Here is a 17967-nt window from a genome sequence, read left to right on the forward strand (position 1 = left end):
AAATTAAGCACTATACTCTAAAATACATCAGCATTAGTCTGAATGACTTTTAGCTAAAGAAAAACATCCTTGCTTAGCTGGAAAGATCTCTGTGTTCTCCTTTGTCTTAATTGCCTGAAAAGCTGGATAGAACAGGAGGGAAAAGGCAGCTTTTGAGCATGCTGTGTCAGTTGTCCGGAAGCTCTTAAAAGACCCTTTTTTGGCTTTTGAAAATAAAACCTTGGGAAGGTTAAGCAGAGCAGAGTTGGGACGCAGCAGTCCTTTAGAGGTCTTTCTCTTCCAAGATAAAAGTATTTCAAGGAGCATGCTTGGAGCAGCTTTCTCTTATCTCTGGGGTGCTCTTGAGCAATGTTGCGAGGAGAGGGGTGGCCAGCAGTGGCATGTATTCTGCTGTGGTCGTGTTCTGTCTGAGAGGAGTTCCAGAAGTGCAGAAGAACAAGGAAGCGAGGTGGGGGCACTGGGATATTCGGGGCTTGGAGCACAGCTTATGAATACAGTATGAAGAGATGCCCGGTACCTTTGCAGTGTTACAGGTTTGAGCATTAACATTTCTATTCCTGATCTAGCCTTCTTTGACAGTGCATATGAGAAGAATCTTAACAAGGTGAACCACTCTACTTCCAGCAGGGGGTTGTTTTTTTTTTCCTGTGGGAGATTGCAGTGTGGCCCAGAGGTAGGGATTTAAGTTACAACTGAAATTTTCTGGGCAGCTTTTATTGCACTCTGAAATTCAAGCAAGATTTTGCTCTAGGGAGATTCTCTTTGCCCCACCCCCAGGCTGAAGCAGTCAGCGATGCAGAGAAAATGTTTATTAAGGTCTGAGGGGAAATAACTTATTTGAGCAGGACAGCCACTCGCTGTGGTCTCCTTTTTCTGTTTACAAAGAAGTAATCTAATACATCTTTTCCTGCTTCTACTCGTTTGGTTTGGGATTTGTTGTTGTTGTGAGATGCCACCAACAGTCTCTGTCTCACTGATAGATGGATGGTCAGAAGGATGTGGCTGACAGCGGTGTCTTTAGTCCGAGTGCTCTCTGGCTCCAGCTCATGTCTGGATGCCTTTCTCAGGTTTAGCTTTTGTTATGCTGATGAATGGTTGGAACTGCACGCTCTTTTACTTAAAGCCACACAGAGATTCTCAAATACAGAGGCTCCAGTAAAATTTGTTTGCTGTGAGCATGTTAACTTATTCAAAAGAAAAGAAGCAAACCCAAATCCAATTGCATCAGTTTTCAAACACAGTTTCATTTTTTTCTTGGGCTTTTAGATAAACATGTGTTACTGATAATCGGGTAGGGGCTGGTTGCTTTATTTTGAATTCTTTTTGCAGCAGCACACTGAGTTAAATTCTATGTCTGTAGGCTACAGCAATCTAAAGAGAACTATATTGCACAAAACACTCAATATTGTTCTTTAAAGTGCTTGCAATTTCTTCTTATTTGAATAGATTGTGCTGGTTTTGGTATTTCAAAGGCATCAGTATATTTCAGAAACTGTAGGTCCTTATAAAAGTGACTAAGTCAGTTTAGAAGGTCAAGAACTCTATTCAATTAAAAAAAAAACAAAAGGCAAAGTATTTGGCATACATTTTGCAGCTATTTCCTAGGGAGATGCTGGATCTTGCCACACGTGATGCTTTGATTATTGGTTTTGTTTTCGACATAACTCTTTCCTTCCCACTCCAATTTCAAAAGGCCCACAAGGAAGTGGTGACTGAGGATCATAACGCCCAGGGATGTCACTATCCAGTTGAAGCCAAAGAAAGATAGCTCAAAACCTGAGAGAGCAGTGATATGTTATAGAAATAATGATAAAAATCGAGTCTCAGGAAGTCCAAATCTTCTGGACAGACTGGGAGCAATCAGAAGGCTGATTTAATTTCACTTTTAGCCATTATTGTTCATCATCTATTGTCCTGGATTATTCTGATTGCTTACTGAAATTATGCTGATTAGTCTGTAGTGTGTGTGGAATAGTTTTATGATTTTTCCTTTGGGTGCTACAGGTGAAAAATTAATCCAAACTCTTCCCAAGCTTCTACCTGAACTACCTCCAGGGCTTTTTTTTTTGGAGATCATGGTGGCAATTTTTTCTTCTTAACTCAGCAGGAGCTCCTTTGCAATTTTAATTTCTGCTGAATGCAGTGCATCCTTTGTGGACTTTTAGATTTATTTTCTTTTACTTACAGAAGAGTCTCAGCCCAGTGTAAAAGATCTAGAGCTGGAATGTGACTGTGTCCTCGTAACCACTTCAGGGTCCTCCTGTGTCACCATCTAAATTCAGGTCACACCTTGTACCTCAGGGCATGTGGGTGTGTGCCAGGGAGAGCCACGCTCTGCCCGTCCTGCACTCCGTTTGCGCTGCCTGCTTCTTAAAATATGTGTGGGGAAAAAAGTATCTGTGACTGAAGAGCTCCTGTCTGTTGTTGAAAATTGGAAAAAGGGTTCATTTTTTTGTATCAATAAACATAAAATCATATGGTCTAAGATGTCAGTTTTCTTTCATTTCCCTGTGTGAGGAATCACAAGCACACTTGTATCGTGAGAGGGATGGCTCCAGTCCTCTTAAAGAGGAGCCAAGTAAAGAAACCTGCTTGGCTATTTAATAATTTCCACAGATACACTGCCTTCATTGAGAGCCAAAGAAATTGTTCCATAATGTTTTCTGTTAATTCCCATCTTTCTCTCCTTGTGGGAAAAAATGAGTGTCAGTTTTGTTTACTGTTTGTGTTGTCAGGGAACAAACTTTATCATTGATTATGACTAACATTTCTACTTCTAAAAATTATCAACATTTCATAGAATTTCTTTATCTGGTATTTTGTGCTCTTCATCCTTTCCACTTCTCCTTGCCAAAAGGATAAATGTATTTTTAAAGCCCTTAACATGCTCTAGTACTCATAAGAATCATAAGTGGCTCTTGGATCCTGCCACTTAAATTTTTACACAGTCATTGTTACATGGCTTTAAAGTAACATTAATTTCAGATATCTCAGCAATATGTCCTCACAGTCCTGTTTGTTTGTCCTGGAAAGACCAAGCCAATGTGACACTGGGCTCAGCCCTTTGCATCCGTAGTTGCTGCAGTGCTCAGTGTTCTCCAGAGCTATTTCACATGTCTGAAATATGTAGAGCCAGCTTTCTACTTAAAAATAATCTGTTCTTCTTTGGATGGTAATTTTTCTTTAGCTTCCCAAACTCTAATAGTCAGGGCTGAAGCATGACCCAGCTTCACACAGTGAGATATGGAAGAGGATGTGTGTAGTTACTCAGCTGGCTGGTGAGAGAATAGAGTCATTAGCAAAAGGGAGCACTCTGCTGTCAAATCTTCTACCACAGCTACTGCACTCTATCACTGTAATTATATTTTTCAAATGCAAATGATAGCTTGAAGAATTCTTCCTTTGGTACTTCGTTTACAGGAGCAGTTCCGTTCGTATTTCTCAGTAGGGGACAAATCTTGTCTGAGGCTAAGGACAGAAGAAGGTCTCGTCCATTGTTTATTCCCTTTTCTCTGAAGATGTTTCTTGTGTAGAAATGCAGCTAACTGTGCAGTGATATGAAGAGGCTGCCTCACCAAATGGCGCATTTTGTCAGCAAAGCAGCTGTTACTGCCTCTCTCATCCGAGGAGAGCAATCTTTGTGTAGCATGAAGGGAACGCCAGAACCATGGCAGGGAGCAGACCTGCTCAGCCTTCCTGCTGAGGGGAGTTGCTGTGTTGTTCTCAGCCACTCCATGCTTCAAATCTCCAATAAAGATATATATATATATATATATATATATAATATGTAATACCTATATGTATATATATTATAATATGTAATATATAGTGCCCCAGATTTAATTTTTCTGTGGTTCTTTGAGGTAGAGAAATGCAGGTTGTGTCAGATTTGTGGAGTAAGAAAAGCTTAGCCAACTCATCTACAGGTCCAGTTTCTTATATTTGGTGCAAATGTTCTCCTGTTGTTTTTTATTCGTGTGTCTTAGTGCAAATACATCAGTAGCACTCACTTTCAACTTTAACACATATCATTATTTGGCATTGTGCTTAGGGATGATTGACCTTGAGAGATTACCTCCCAGAACGCTGCCAAATTCCCAGCTGCAGTGCAGGAATACTCTGTTTTCACTAAATATTTCCTTCTTCATGTGAAATAAAATTTGGTATTCCAAATTATTGGTGTTCAGGTACTGATAGATTTTTTTTTTTCCCTCCTTTTCTTCCAAATCCTCTGCTACTCCAGGTATGAAGATGAATAATGCAGACCACTGGTTTCGATGATGCTGGGCTTTTATAACTGGATTCATTAAGGAATACAAAGAGAATTCTTACAGGGATCAATAATGGTGTCTTCTGGCTGCAGAATGCAAAGTTTTTGGTTTCTGCTCATTATCAGCTTCCTGCAGTGTACTGAAGGTAAGCTTTGGTTTATTTTTTACTTGGGTTTTCAGATGAGTTAAATGGACTGTACAATTAATTTCTGTTAGGTAACTTGAAGTTTGAGGATGACAAACTAAATGTAGTATATTCTAGGTTTAATTTATAAGACTCCAATTGTCTCTTTTTAATGGAGAAAAAAAGAAAATAGGTTTTTTTAGGTTTGATAGTGTCATATGTTGAAACTGAAATGCAATGTTCAGGCAGGTGAAGTATTAATAGCCTTGATTGGTAGGTGCCTTACTTTTGGATTCTTCCTGTTTATCCTTCCTTTTCTGTTCTCACTGCACAAGAAATGTATGGGTATGTTAAATGTGATATAAAACAACTAAATGAAATACCCATTTTACTTTTCTAATTTTGCTCACTGAAAACGAAATGGCAAACACTTCATTAAGATTAGTGCTATGCAAGTTAAATTTCAGGAAATAAAACTCAAAAGTTCATACAGAAATAGCATCTACTTGAAAATATTTTTGCTCTTTTTGGAAAAAGAAAAAATTCTTCACTGCTATCAAATGTGTTTAAAATAGCTTTAAAATTAAAGAGATGAGGAAGGAAAAAGATTTTTTTAAAGAAGTTGCATTATCTATTCTTTATCTGTTTTTTTTCATAAACTGTACTTCATCCAGTTAGTCCAGTGGCCCTTTTAATAAGCAGAGGAACACAAATGAATGAAAAGGAAAATATGACCTATGAAGTTTTAATTGCAAATATTCGTGTAGAACTTGAGGCTGGTTTTGGGTGCAAGCATTTTGATTGACTAGATTGCAGGTGAAAAGATTGGCTTAGTAATAAAATAGCATCTCCATGCCATCTCACAGTATTCAGTAATTGATGTATAATATACAGAGTTCCTTCCTCCATCTTTGCCATGGTCTCACCAGTTTTTAAAGCAGATATGCACGTTACTCTGTCAAAATTCCCTGAGTTTTTAGGCCAGATTTTCAGAAATATTTCTGGAAAACGACCCTGCCTCCCTCTCTCTTTCTTCCTAAATTTATATAAGTAAAAAGGAACTATTATAGAAATAAAAAAAAAATCAAATATTTTCTGCAGCCTTCCATGCTCACTGCATCATTTCCTAAGCTTTCTTTCCAGCCTTGCCCAGCTGGGGCCGTGCTGGCAGAGGAGCTGTGCGAGAGGGGTTGTTCATCTGCATGTGTGAACACACACATCTCAGGGAGAGCATCCTCGGGCCCTCCTGCCTGTTTCTCAGCTTGGGGAAGTCTAATTTCACTGGAATAGCTTCCACAGTCAGTTTCCCATCCCTCCCCTCCTTCTTAAATGTTGCCAGGATGTAGTAGAGAACTGAAGAGATCTGAGATGGTTTGTGCTTGGTGGGACTCCTGATCTGGGAGCTGCTGTTCTCGCTGCCCTCGCGCTCTCTGCCCGGGGACTTGTAATCTTACTTGGGCAGGACAGTAAGTACAGACAGCTGGGAGAGAAAATGCTTTCCAGCCTCCTTCATAGGTAAGAAAGGTAAATGTGGATTAGGAGATTGGAGTTATAAACTTTATGACTGGCTGGTTTGGTAATAGCTGGTGCTAATTATAAATGCACTTACGTTGCAAATGTGGTTGCACTAGGTGAAACCTAAGGTGTAGGAAGTTGAGACATCTATTTATGGGGTTTTATTCTGAAGTTTTAAAACACTAAGGTTTTTTTTTAAATTATTATTATTGCAATTGTTTCAGATCTCTCTACTTAATGCATTTTACAAACATTCAGGTGCTTGCAGTTTAATGCTGTGTGATGGTTGAAAACATCTGAAAGCAGAAAGAAAAAGCAGAGGAACAACTTTCTGTGGTTTGGTTACAGTTGTAAACAGCAGGCTGTAAAACATGTTTTATCTGCTGAGTTTGGAAAGGAAAAAGTCAACTGAGAACTTCTGTAGATTGAATTTTTACCATTTGCAGAAACTTAATTTTCATTGTCATCTGTAATATTTCAAGTTCATTTTGTTCTGTCCCTGTTTTCTCTTGCTTTTAGTAGCCAGTAGCAATCTTTTGATGCTTCAGTTGTGAATTTACTTTTTTAAAGTCTATACAAGAGCTGCTTTTTCAGCTAAAAGAAACAGGGAAGGAAATTGGGAGCAGATAACAGAATCATACCAAATTAATTGTAAATTCTTAAAATAAATGAAATACTGTGGCTCTGTATACTGGAAATGAATATTAATATAGAGTTGGCTTCCAGCCACAGAAGAAAAATGAATACTGCATTATTACACTTTCTCACAAAATTACATTGCCTTCTGCTTCAGTAATAGGAGATGCCAAGTATAACATGCTTTAGTAGCACTTCATGCCTGGAAGTATGAACATGAACAAAGGTTAAAATAAGAGCATCTAACTTTTGCTAGAAATAAGAAAATCTTTAATTCTCTTGCTTGGAACGTAGGTTTTTTTTATAGAAATGTGATGTGTACATGAAGGTTGTTGCAGTTACTGGGAGAGATAAAACCTGGCTGAATTCCCTGCTGTTACATTTTAATGTTTCTGTACAGTTTAATGGAGAGGAAGGGGGGGAAATGATCCTGGGTGTGGACAAGTGATTCATTTATTCATATAATGAAACATTTTCCAATCAAGGAAAGGCTTTATAACTCTCACAGCCTTAACTTTATCTCACCAGGGAATTAGCAAGCAGGCACAGTTATACAAAGGCTGTAATTTTCTTTTACTGTTGCCTATCCAAACAGGAATCATATCCTCAGATAAGAAGGTCTTGGTTTTGCCTTTTTTTTTTTTTCCCTGGCTATGTAGTCCAGATGGGCTTGCTTTTGAAACAGTCCATTCCTTCAGGTAAAATGCACCTGGAACAAACAAGTGCTGACAGCTGGACAGGAAAACCACACTGAGTTATTATACACTGCTGGTACATCTGATCAACAAGGAGTCAATATTGTTGTGTTTGTTGTTACTGCCATCAACAGCAAGCATTGCAGCCCTAAATGAGGAAAAAACAAGAGGCTGGAAAGAGGAATGAAAAGCTCAAGTCATGAGCTGGAGTATTATTAATCTCATTTCTGAAAGTTATTTTTCTGTCCCTTTTTCTAGCATGTTTTATATAGGCATGTCTTTCAAACTATGGTTGTGTTGTAAAGGCAGAGAGAAGGGACTGCCTTTGGCTCAGCCTTATGCAGGTGCCTGTGGGAGGGCTGGCTTGGGGACTCAGGGCAAAGCAGAGCTCCCTCTGCACTGTGCCAGACCCCGTGTCTGTCCCACCCCATGTCTGTCCCACCCCATCAGGAGGGGATTCCTGCTCAGTCCCAGGCACCTTTACTTACCTGTTTCCTACAAACTCTAGGAAGTTAATTACTTTTGACACCACCTCTTTTTTTCCCCCCTTTTTCCCCCCCTTCCTAATTAGGTGAAATCATCTAACAAGTAAAAAATTATCTGAGAAAATACAGAAAGCCAGAGAGTGAGATCACACACTTCTTGTTTCCATAGCAAAGCAGAGTAGAAAGCATATTATATGTATTATTGGTTTCTCTTCAAGCAAGTTAAGACAGATACACTAATATGCATATGAAAAAAAGATGTCAGAGCTAAACATTCTGGTGAAGATTGGTTTTTGGACAGTGCAGGTTTCAGTATTTTAAGCTTTATCTTGCTTACAAAGTCTACCTTTTTCACTAGCTTTTGATGCTGTTTGTTTTTATTCTTTTCTGCTGCTTGAAAAGCACAAGTGCCTTGGAAGTGCTGAAATAATTTTCTTTGCTAACATTCTATTTTAACCAAGGTTTAATACAATTTAAATCCATTCTATTATGAATTATTATCTATGCTTTGTCCAAAGGAAGGAGCATCATGCTTTCATTATCTATTTAATTCTGTTTTCCTAAATGGAATTAATGTTATTTAAAGAAATCCAGCTTGTCTTTGCTTCTGAATGTTTGTCTTAATGAGCATTACACTGAAAAGGATATATTCCTGTAAATTCCAGCTATGCCAGCCAAAGAGCTGAGTGCTGAGTTGGAAGCAGTTCTAAGTGCATATTCAATAATGTTAGTGCATTTACTAAAGAAAATGCTAAATACAGATAACATACTTTGGGCCACTACAAAGGTATTTGTTATTTTAGTGTATTACTCCAGCTCTTCAGCTTCCTGTGAAGCCACTCAGATGTGGAGTGTCTAAGGCACATGGCACAGGTACTGAATAAACAGTAGAATTAGTAGGACTTTGCCCAGGATAAAAATTACAAAAAACTTGTACTGTGGCCTTGAGTAGAAATCAGCTTCTATTAATTAGTGGATTTAGATTCTGCAAGGAATGAAATCCATTATGGAATCACAGCAGAGCAAAGAGGAGCACTGATTTAATTTCTAGCCATGGAATTTATCACAGTGGGCTTTGCCAGGCCCCCAGTTAGTAGGAGCCACTTGGTTTGCAGAGGTTGCAGAGCATCCATAAGCACACCCAGCGTGCTAAGGCCAGACTGGTATTGCCCACTCTTTGGAGGATCACTCTAATAAGCTTAATGCTGTCTTTCTTTGTATCATGTATACCTGATATGGTTTAGGATTCTTTAGCAAATGTTTTTGGTTTTTTTTCTTAATTGGTTAATGCAGATTATGCAGAATTTTTCCAAAGGAAGCAACTGCTGCTCTGGCTCCTGTTTTCTGTCCTGAAAGAGCATGCATTTTTCAGTGGGATTTTCTGGTGCATACATATCTGGGACATCTCTCTTTTCTTTTCTAATAGAGGGCCAACATATCTTCCAAAAAGAAAATTTATTTAAACAGCAAACCCAAACTTCTTCTTAAAGGAGAACGTCTGTTAAGCTTTTCAACTGCATTTCCAAAAAATAGAGACTGATAGAGTGCCCAGAAAATCCAAAGATACTTTAACATGCTGGCAGTGAATAACCTTTTATATATTCCCAGAGTACTGAGGTCTGCAGGATTCTATGCTGTAACATTACATTTTTGAAACCAAAACAATACCATCACTATTTCAAAATGTGGAAGAACCATGTAGAAGAATGGATGAAGAGCCATTTTAAATACTGTACTTACATTTAAATGAAAACTTGCTAGGAAGTGTTAGTGTAGGAGTCTTACAGTTTAAGCAAAGAGAAGAGTATAAATGCATAATTACTATGAGATGAGTAATAACATTACTATTTTGATACCCTGTCTTCTCAGTTACTGAAAAACATTGTCCTTTATGAGGGGAGATTTTGCATTTTCTTTGGCTCTGTGTTCAGGAGAAGAAAAAGCCCCTGTAATGTGCAAAATGATAGAAGTGCAGTGTGTTGTGCTAAGGGCAGATGCTGTATTTTTAGAGCCCTCTAAGCTGCTACTGGAGTTTACTGTCTTTGGTTGTTGAACCTTGGTGGGTCTCAGAGGGTGAGGTGAGCTGTGCTGGTGACCAGTGCAATGAGAGGGGATTTATTTAACCTTCAGCTGACCTGCACCAACATCATTGCCTAAGGGGCTTTTCTTTTGTTAAATGTAAATCTGGGAATGTTTTAGATTAATTTATTATGATAAAGGGACCTTTGCAGGAATACAGTGGCAGATTTTGGACATGTCTTTTAGAAAGCAAATAGGCTTTATTAGTAGTCTACTACTAAATATAGGAAAACATGTAGTTTATTTTTTATTGAGTTGTATTTTAAAAATCTTTATTTTTCATTTCTGTTTTTTGTTGAGTGGAAGAATGCTGCTTGTCTTAGTAACAAGGGTTTTTTTATATAGTTTTAACATTGTTTTATATTGTACTTTCAGGTGATAGTGTAAAATGTAAGTATAACTGCCTGAAGCATCTGATATCAATGAATGCTTCAGCACTGGCTTTCTTATTGCATTTAGTGTCCTTATGATCAGATTATAAAGATTATCATAAAGTATAATGATTTTAGATTTAATATTTGTTGCCAAGCTCTACAAGCACAAAATGGGTTTTATATTTGCAAGATGCTTATGGTCTACCTCTGTGAGTAAAAGGCACAGAAAGTAATAGTCCATGCTAATTGTCTATTGCATGGATGGATGTCTTGATAGCAGGAAGCATATGTAGGATGAAGGCACTACAGAAAAAGGACTTACACAAATGGCTCTAAAATATGTTTCATGTATGTGCCCACTTCCATGTTTGTGCTGGTGTTGCAGATTGTGTTATGTGGGGGAGAGGAGATAAATCTATCCACAGAGAGAAATTCTTGGCTTGACCATCCATACTCCCGTTATAAAGGCACTTAATAGTATAGGAGCTCCTAACAATGGCAACACACTTAAAAATTGTCTGACCTTTTGCAGTGGTTAACTGGTGTCATCTTTATTCATCAGTGTTGTTTTTGTTGAAGAATATTTACAGTTACTCCTTTTGGATTTTTTATTTGTTTATTATGTTTGGGTTGATACTTTAAATGATACTCAAGAATACTGGATGTTTTTCCAAGTATATATATTTTTTTTCAGGAATACTAAATTTTTGACGTTTTTAATACAGGGTATATTTTGTATGTGTGCCTCTGTAGACAAGCCATGCCTGAAATCCACAGACATAGCATGGTAAATTGAATATGCAGTTCTTCTTGATAGTAGGAGCTGAAAAAAATCCTTTTGCGCGAAGTGTTTGAAATTTCTGCTGTTCCAGAAAGAGTCTCAGACTACTCTGTTGGCTTCCAAAACCCAACTGTGCTAAATCTCTGTGTGTTTCTATAATCTCTACCTCCTTGCTTTCATTTGGAGTATAAAGCAATGGAGCTGTATGAATGTCAGTTCTGTTTATGGCTCCTTCTTTCAGTCAGGGAGACAATTCATCCATGTCCCAGTGACGTTAGGGTAACCCGTGTAAGTGCACTTGAGGGTGTTGCCAGTGGTAGAGGAGATTCCCTGCTTGTTCCTTCTGAGCTTGGACCAGTCCAGGTGGTTGGGAATGTTTAATTCTTTTTGTTTTCTCAATTTATCCCAGTATAATAATCCCTGATGTTTTCTCGGCGTATAAAAGATGTGTGGGGGAGACTAGTTGGGAAGCAAAATGAATTTTTTTTTTTCATCTGTTGCCTGAGCAACCCATACATGTGAGAAACCCAGGGGGACCACATAACTTTCAGTTGTTGGATACAGCACTGGGCGAGTTTTATGAGGGATCTTGTTGGTGGAAGGAAGGCTGGCTTTTGTGTTCTCCCTTGTCAGGGGTTTTGATGTCTCTCTCAGGAGTTAGGTAGTTTTGTTCTCTTCCAGCAGAAAGTACAATTAATGCAAGGTGCTGTTGGAGCAATTTTCTTGTTAAATTTGAATTAGGTAATTCATTTAGGAAACCTGAGAGGAAGTTGACACTGAAACCAGATTCGCCTATGTGCTGAACAGTTGGAAAAGCAATGGGAAATGTTTGCCTTTTATAGGCTTCAGTGCTGTTTCATATTGCTTCTGTTTTAACCATCTTTTGAAAGAGCTTCACTCAGATTTTCCTGTTTGCTGCTGGTCCTGTGCCTGTGATTAGATCTGCCTTCCACTGTATTTCTCCCACTGAGCTGCCCAGGTTCATTTAGCTGAGGCTTGTGAATTGCCTCTAATTGCAAAATGTTACTAGAATTAAGTGGCTTTTTATTCTGCAACATTGTAACATTTGCCATTGAAAGTCTCTTGGAAAGTCTGTGTTCTAGCTGAGCACTGATCCTGCTTTTTAGTAGCTCGAGATAAATATGCTTTTAGTAAACAAAACTGAACAGTTTGTTGCTTATGCTTTTGCATCATTTAATTTGCAACAGATGAAACTGGCATGCGTGAAGAGTGAAGCATGGAAAGTACTAGAGGGCAAACGGGTGGTTTGTGATGTGGATTATTACCCATAAAGATGGATAGGGTCCACAAAACATCACTTCATGTATTAATGCACCAGCTGGGGGAAAAAAAAATCTATCAGCATACTATATCATGCATAAACTGCTTGGTTTAGGCCTTCAATTCAAATCCTGCTCACTAATCTTCTCTATCTTTATGCTAGTCTGAAGATCTATATATGTGTATAGATCTTCCTAGATATAAAAAGCATCTGTACATTTTTAAAAATTCACAATACAAAAAGGCTGGAAGTTGTCCATATGTAAACTGTCTTGAAGGATTTGTGGTAGTGTTTTGTTCTGCAGTGTAAACTGAGTGCTGACAGAAAACCAGTCAGAAATACATCCAACAAGCAGTCTTTCCTTTTTCAGTTACAAAGTAATCTAATAATGCAGCAATTATTTTATGCTTTTTATGTAACAATATAGCAATTATTTTGCTGTACAAATTATTTCAAATTTCATGCTGATAAATCAACAGAGTCCTGACTCAGTCCTGAGAACAATTCCTATTATGAAATTTAGTCTTATTTCTCTGACGTATTATTTTCTGGCTCTTAGATTTGTTGTGGATCCATTTTAACTGTATTTCTATGTTGCCTTCTTTTTGCAAAAGGTTTTTTGAAGTATGAAGAGAGACTTTCTGAATATTTGCTGTTAAAAATTCATCATCATGTTAATGTTATAGACTCGGTGATTCTGACCTTACCTCAGAGCCTCATCTGTTTTGATTCTTTTAATTCTCTTTTTTTATATGGCTGATTAAAAATAAAATAGAAAAATCTAGAGACAATAAGTGGGAAAAACTAGTAAAGAAATTCTTTGGTCAAGGGATGAATCATTATGAAATAATCAAAATTCATTCTCCTGATCCTCTTTCCATCTGGAGTAAGGGATAAGGTTGTAACAGAGGAAAAAAAGGTGCATTTAGAAGCATTCAAGGATGTTAAGCAACAATAAAACTCTGTAACCATTTAAATGACAGCAGCTGACTATTTGAATTAACTTTGTGTTTGGCTTAATTTTGGGGCCTAATTATTCCTAACTTACGTGAGTAGATTTCAATTATACAATACTGCAGGGATTTGTAGCTAAGGCAACTAAAGGAATCATTTTACATAAAGTACTTTTGTTCAACTGATTAGGCAGGTAAAAATGGAATGATAGAAAATGGGAACTCTTGTCTGATAAGGGCCAGTGAATTGTTACCAATGACACTATGAAGAAATAACATAAAGAAATATCATTATTAAAGATCTTGAATATTTTTGGCAACATGTTTATACCTTGATAGGGTGGTGTCAGTTAACTGTTCACAAGCAATTTACTGGAGTATTAACACTATCTCTATCAGTAAAAAGACAATGAATATTTTTGTGATACCTTGGTTTGGCCTGCATGAGGTGGTTATTTCTAGAAGCTTGTTAACTAAAACTTTTGTTCTTAGAAGGGCTTTTTAATATGTATTTATTTATGCCAGTTAAGCATTTAAATGGGCAAAAGATGCTATCTTGATTGTGAGATATTTAATGTTTTAGATATAAAATGATTTTTAGACATACACTATATCTCCAACATCCCACTTATTTAGAATTACTGTTCCATGAAAATAGTTCTCAGTTATGCTACATTCTTAAGATAACCTGGGGGAATTAAAAGAGAAGGAGGTATTGGAATAAAAGCCTCTGGAATCAATTCCTATTTTAATGCCTACACACATATATACCCTTCATTAGAAATTAATTTTTCAACAAATTACCGGCATAGCTAGAGCTTAAACCTGGATAGTTTTATGCAGATATAGATACAGATATAGATATAGATATATTTTGACAGTGTGAACATATATGCTCAGTAAAATTTCCTTTTTATTCTTTGAACATTTATAAAATCATTCCTCCTAAATTAGATCTGCAGCACAAGTAGGTGTTTGCTTTTGATGATAGCAGACTAACTTCCCTAGATTTAGAATGCCTAATTTTGCTTTCCCTCCATTTTTCCAGCTCAACTTTTTTAGTTTCCTCAACCAAAGTATTGAAGGTTACAAGAGTGCTTATTCTGCTGACAACACAATAGCATGTCTGCAACCTAAACTATTAAGTCTGTTTTTAGAGCTGTCAGCTTTGCTCCTGTCACCTGAATATACACCTAGACCTTACAGTCAGATACTTTAGGAGAAGCACTGCAGTTGTTTTCTGTGTTTGTTGTGTTTAGGAGGTCAGAACTTGGAGTGCCTCTGCTGAGGTTAATGGAAGGCTTTGATGCTGTTTAAAGGGAGGAAAAAAACCCACTCATAAAGCATATGTTAAAATGTATAATGCAATTTCTAAATTAGATCCCAAATAAATGCTTAAAGCAATAAAATCAGACAACAATAAATGCACCTCTTTCCTCTCTCTTGACAAATTCCAGGTTTTTGTGGAAAATTCATATTTTTGATCGTGTGTCTGCTGTTAATATATTAATGTTACACGCTTTCAATTAGTACTGCTGACAAGTTATTTAGGAAAGTCTCTGGAGCATGGGGAGATGTGTACAGCTTCTCTGTGTCGGGTGTTTGCTTTCCAAAGTGAAAGCATTAAGATTTAATTATCAGAAGATGTTTGCAGTAGGCAGTGTGCCTTGGAAAGCCCGTCAAGGGCGAGGCTGCAGGTGCCCTCCTGCAGCTGGGCAGGGGGACAAAGGGGGACATTCCTGCCTCGGGAGCTGACATCACAGAGGGTCCCTGCACCCCAGTGGGGTCAGCCTCGGGACACTGAGCTGCAGCATTTCCATCTGGTGGTGGGAGGAATGCTGACTCCTGCTCTGTCACTCCATCAGCTCCCTTGTGGTCTCTCTGGCACCCCTGTGATGCAGGAGGCAGGGCCAGCAGGAGACAGTCTCTCTTTCTCTTCTAGGAATAACTTTTCCCCAGCCTCTTCCCTGACCCAGGTCACCCAGGCATTTGACAACTGGGAGATGTGTAGGTCATGGTGGAGCTGTTGCTTCACCCTTAAATAGATGAAAAACCAGTGAGATCTGTGCATCCACTGGAGCTTGGGGAACCATTGTGCCAGTTGAATGGGCATTTTCTTTTCCATGTGAAAAACTGGTCTAGAATATACCATTCTTTGTTGGAATACAGTGCCAGTTTGACACTTAATGTGATTAATGTTCCTTAGTAGGACCCTGTCATTTAAAGGCAGAGTATCTAGAGCCTCATTCTCCTTGATTTTGTTATGAAGATGGTGAAGGGTATCCCAAATTGTCTGCAAACATGAAGACAGCCTGTGTGTCTTTATGTGGGTAGATCCGGAGTTGCATTTGATTTCTGTTCTGAGAAGGGAAACAAGATTTTTCCAAAGGGTTCATTTCCCAGATAAACTAGCCCTTTCAAGACTACTTTAGGGATTTAAGAGTGCATGTACTTTTACTGGAACAGAAATTGCCTCATTATATCTCAGTCCTTCAGATTTTTTTCTTTCACTGGTAGTCAGTACTGAAAGCCTCAGAGGAAGATGCCAAAATACTTAAATGCACAAAGTAGCCTGCTTAGAGTGTACATTAATTAATTATCCACTGTCATTGAGTACCAGTAGATACTTCTTGACTCTTGCTTAGGATTTAAAAAAAAGTATTCAAGTTTAGGTTTTGGAGTGCATTACTGTGGCCATGAATCTCCTTGTCTTTTGTCAACTTTACTTTTCAAAGACATTATCACAGAGCATATTTCTCCATCTCTCACTTCTCAATGCATTTTCAGATCGTTTAAGGAGTATAGTAAATAATACTGCTGCCTTGTAAATTTTGCCATCCTGTTCCCTCCCTTCACCCTCTCCATCATCCTTTTCTGATGATGGACACCACTTCATAGACCTCAGCTGTGCAGAGGAAATCATGCTGCTTCTCTGCATTGTCTTCCTTAGCCTTGGTCGGTCACCTAATTCAGCAAACTCATCACTTCTCACACAAAAGAAGCTTCCTACTTTTGTTGTACTTGAGAAATTTCTGGTTATGAGATCATTGGAAAGCATTTTGGAAAAAGCACCTGTGAGTTTAAGATGCATACAGAACACAGGCATGGAAAAACATACTAAAGAGTCAGGAGACAAAACCAGTCATAATTTGCCAGTTTGTTTACTTTTATATATTGGTACAAGTCATAGTGCCAGACACTTTCCTCTAATTTTGCAGCACAGCTATAAATTTTGCTATATCTAATTGCAGGAAACTTTTTCTGCTCAGCATTTTTATTTTATTCTTGCTGAGCAAGTAGTGTGTTTATATGAAAAATAATTCTATATATAAATTTGGTTTACAGATGTTTAAGGGCTTATAATTCTCCCTTTAAAGTCAAGTTTAATTTTTATATGTTTTTTTAATGGAAAGATTTTATGGCCAACACATGCCCCATGAGAAAAGGAAGAAGTTACAGATGGTCCAGAGTAGAGGGTCTGTTTCATACATAAAAACTTCATGTCAGCATTTCAACAGAGCAGTTTCTTAGGGTATCTCTGTTATCACTGACACTTTCACATTGACAAGCATATGGGATGTAGTGCTGAATGTGTAAATTGAAATGATCACATCTAGCATTTCCCTGTACCAGGTGCCAGCTTGCTGCTGCAGCTCTGCACTTAATGTTGAAGGAGAAGTGCTAGGAATAGTTTCATTTGCTAATTATCTCTTATCTCCAGCACGTAGTCCTTGGGCAAACAGCTTACCCAGGTGTTTTTGAGAACACCTATCTGGACAGTGCAGGACTGCAGGTGGTCCTGTGGTGACAGTACAGAGTGCAGAACATGTAAGAAATCTCCATCTGTGCATGAGGAGTTTTTTTTCTCTCTTTTTTTTCAAGTCTTCCATGAAGAACAGAAGATAAATTTGCGAGAATTTTTCTATCCTTATAAAGTTTGTGTGAAAAGCAGAAGACTGCCATTCCACAGCCCAAGAAAAATGTGTGCATGTGTGCGTTACATTTGAGGGGTTTGATAACAAACCTGATTGTCCTGTCTTGTGATTTCAGTGGAAAGAAAAGAGTGTGCATGCCAGTGAGAGTTTTGCAAGGACCTGCAAGTTAAAATAAATAAAACCTGGTGGTTTAAGGAAGAGGTCGAATCTAAATTGCCTTTCAGTACTACTGTTCCAGGATCCAGTTTAACAGGATTATATAATTTTACTAATAACACTTTGATCTGTCATTTATACAAAAAGGGAGGCTTTCCAAAGCATTTGCCTTACATGTTCTTTTTGGGCTAGACTTAATCACTTGCAGAACTGATAATATTTTCTCATTCTTTAAAAATTCACATTAGAGTCTTATGCTTAATAGGACTGTGGTTTGAGTACAGAATGTTAAAAGGAACCATTTAATTCATAATCCTGTAATTCAGACAGCTAAATTATCCCTCCCTTTCCCTGATATTTATTAAAATGAATCCAAAGAAACTTCAGAAATGTTGCTGTCATCCAATTGCCCTTTTAGGTTTCTTTATTGCTGTACAGAACATTCCTTACTGTGATTAAGTGCAACATCTGTTTGTTTATGATTTCTCCTTGCATTTTTCTACCCTTCCTATAGGAGTTACAGTTTTCAGTCTTAGGCGTTCTGTACACGCTAAAATTCATGGTGTTTGCCCATGAATCTGAGTGAACTGAGCATCTCAGTTACACATATTTGCCCAAGAAAATTTTATTAGTAGCTGCACCTCTACACTTGTTTTATTTCTTGCCTCTAGTTTTTAATAT

The 17967-nt window shown here is 37.8% G+C and overlaps 1 protein-coding gene across 13 annotated transcripts in view; it reads left to right on the forward strand.

Annotated features, from left to right (window-relative positions):
- Positions 1 to 17967, forward strand: part of ADGRL2 (adhesion G protein-coupled receptor L2) — a 387495-nt gene that overhangs the window by 257347 nt on the left and 112181 nt on the right. For all 13 annotated transcript variants that reach the window (XM_050977761.1, XM_018912304.3, XM_050977757.1 and 10 more), the window contains one exon: positions 4244 to 4416. In XM_050977761.1, the coding sequence (XP_050833718.1) occupies positions 4344 to 4416 (73 nt within the window). In that variant the 5' untranslated portion in view covers positions 4244 to 4343. The remainder of the gene's footprint in view (positions 1 to 4243; positions 4417 to 17967) is intronic.

This window comes from Serinus canaria, chromosome 8, assembly GCF_022539315.1.
Source record: "Serinus canaria isolate serCan28SL12 chromosome 8, serCan2020, whole genome shotgun sequence".
Taxonomy (NCBI): Eukaryota; Metazoa; Chordata; class Aves; order Passeriformes; family Fringillidae; genus Serinus; species Serinus canaria.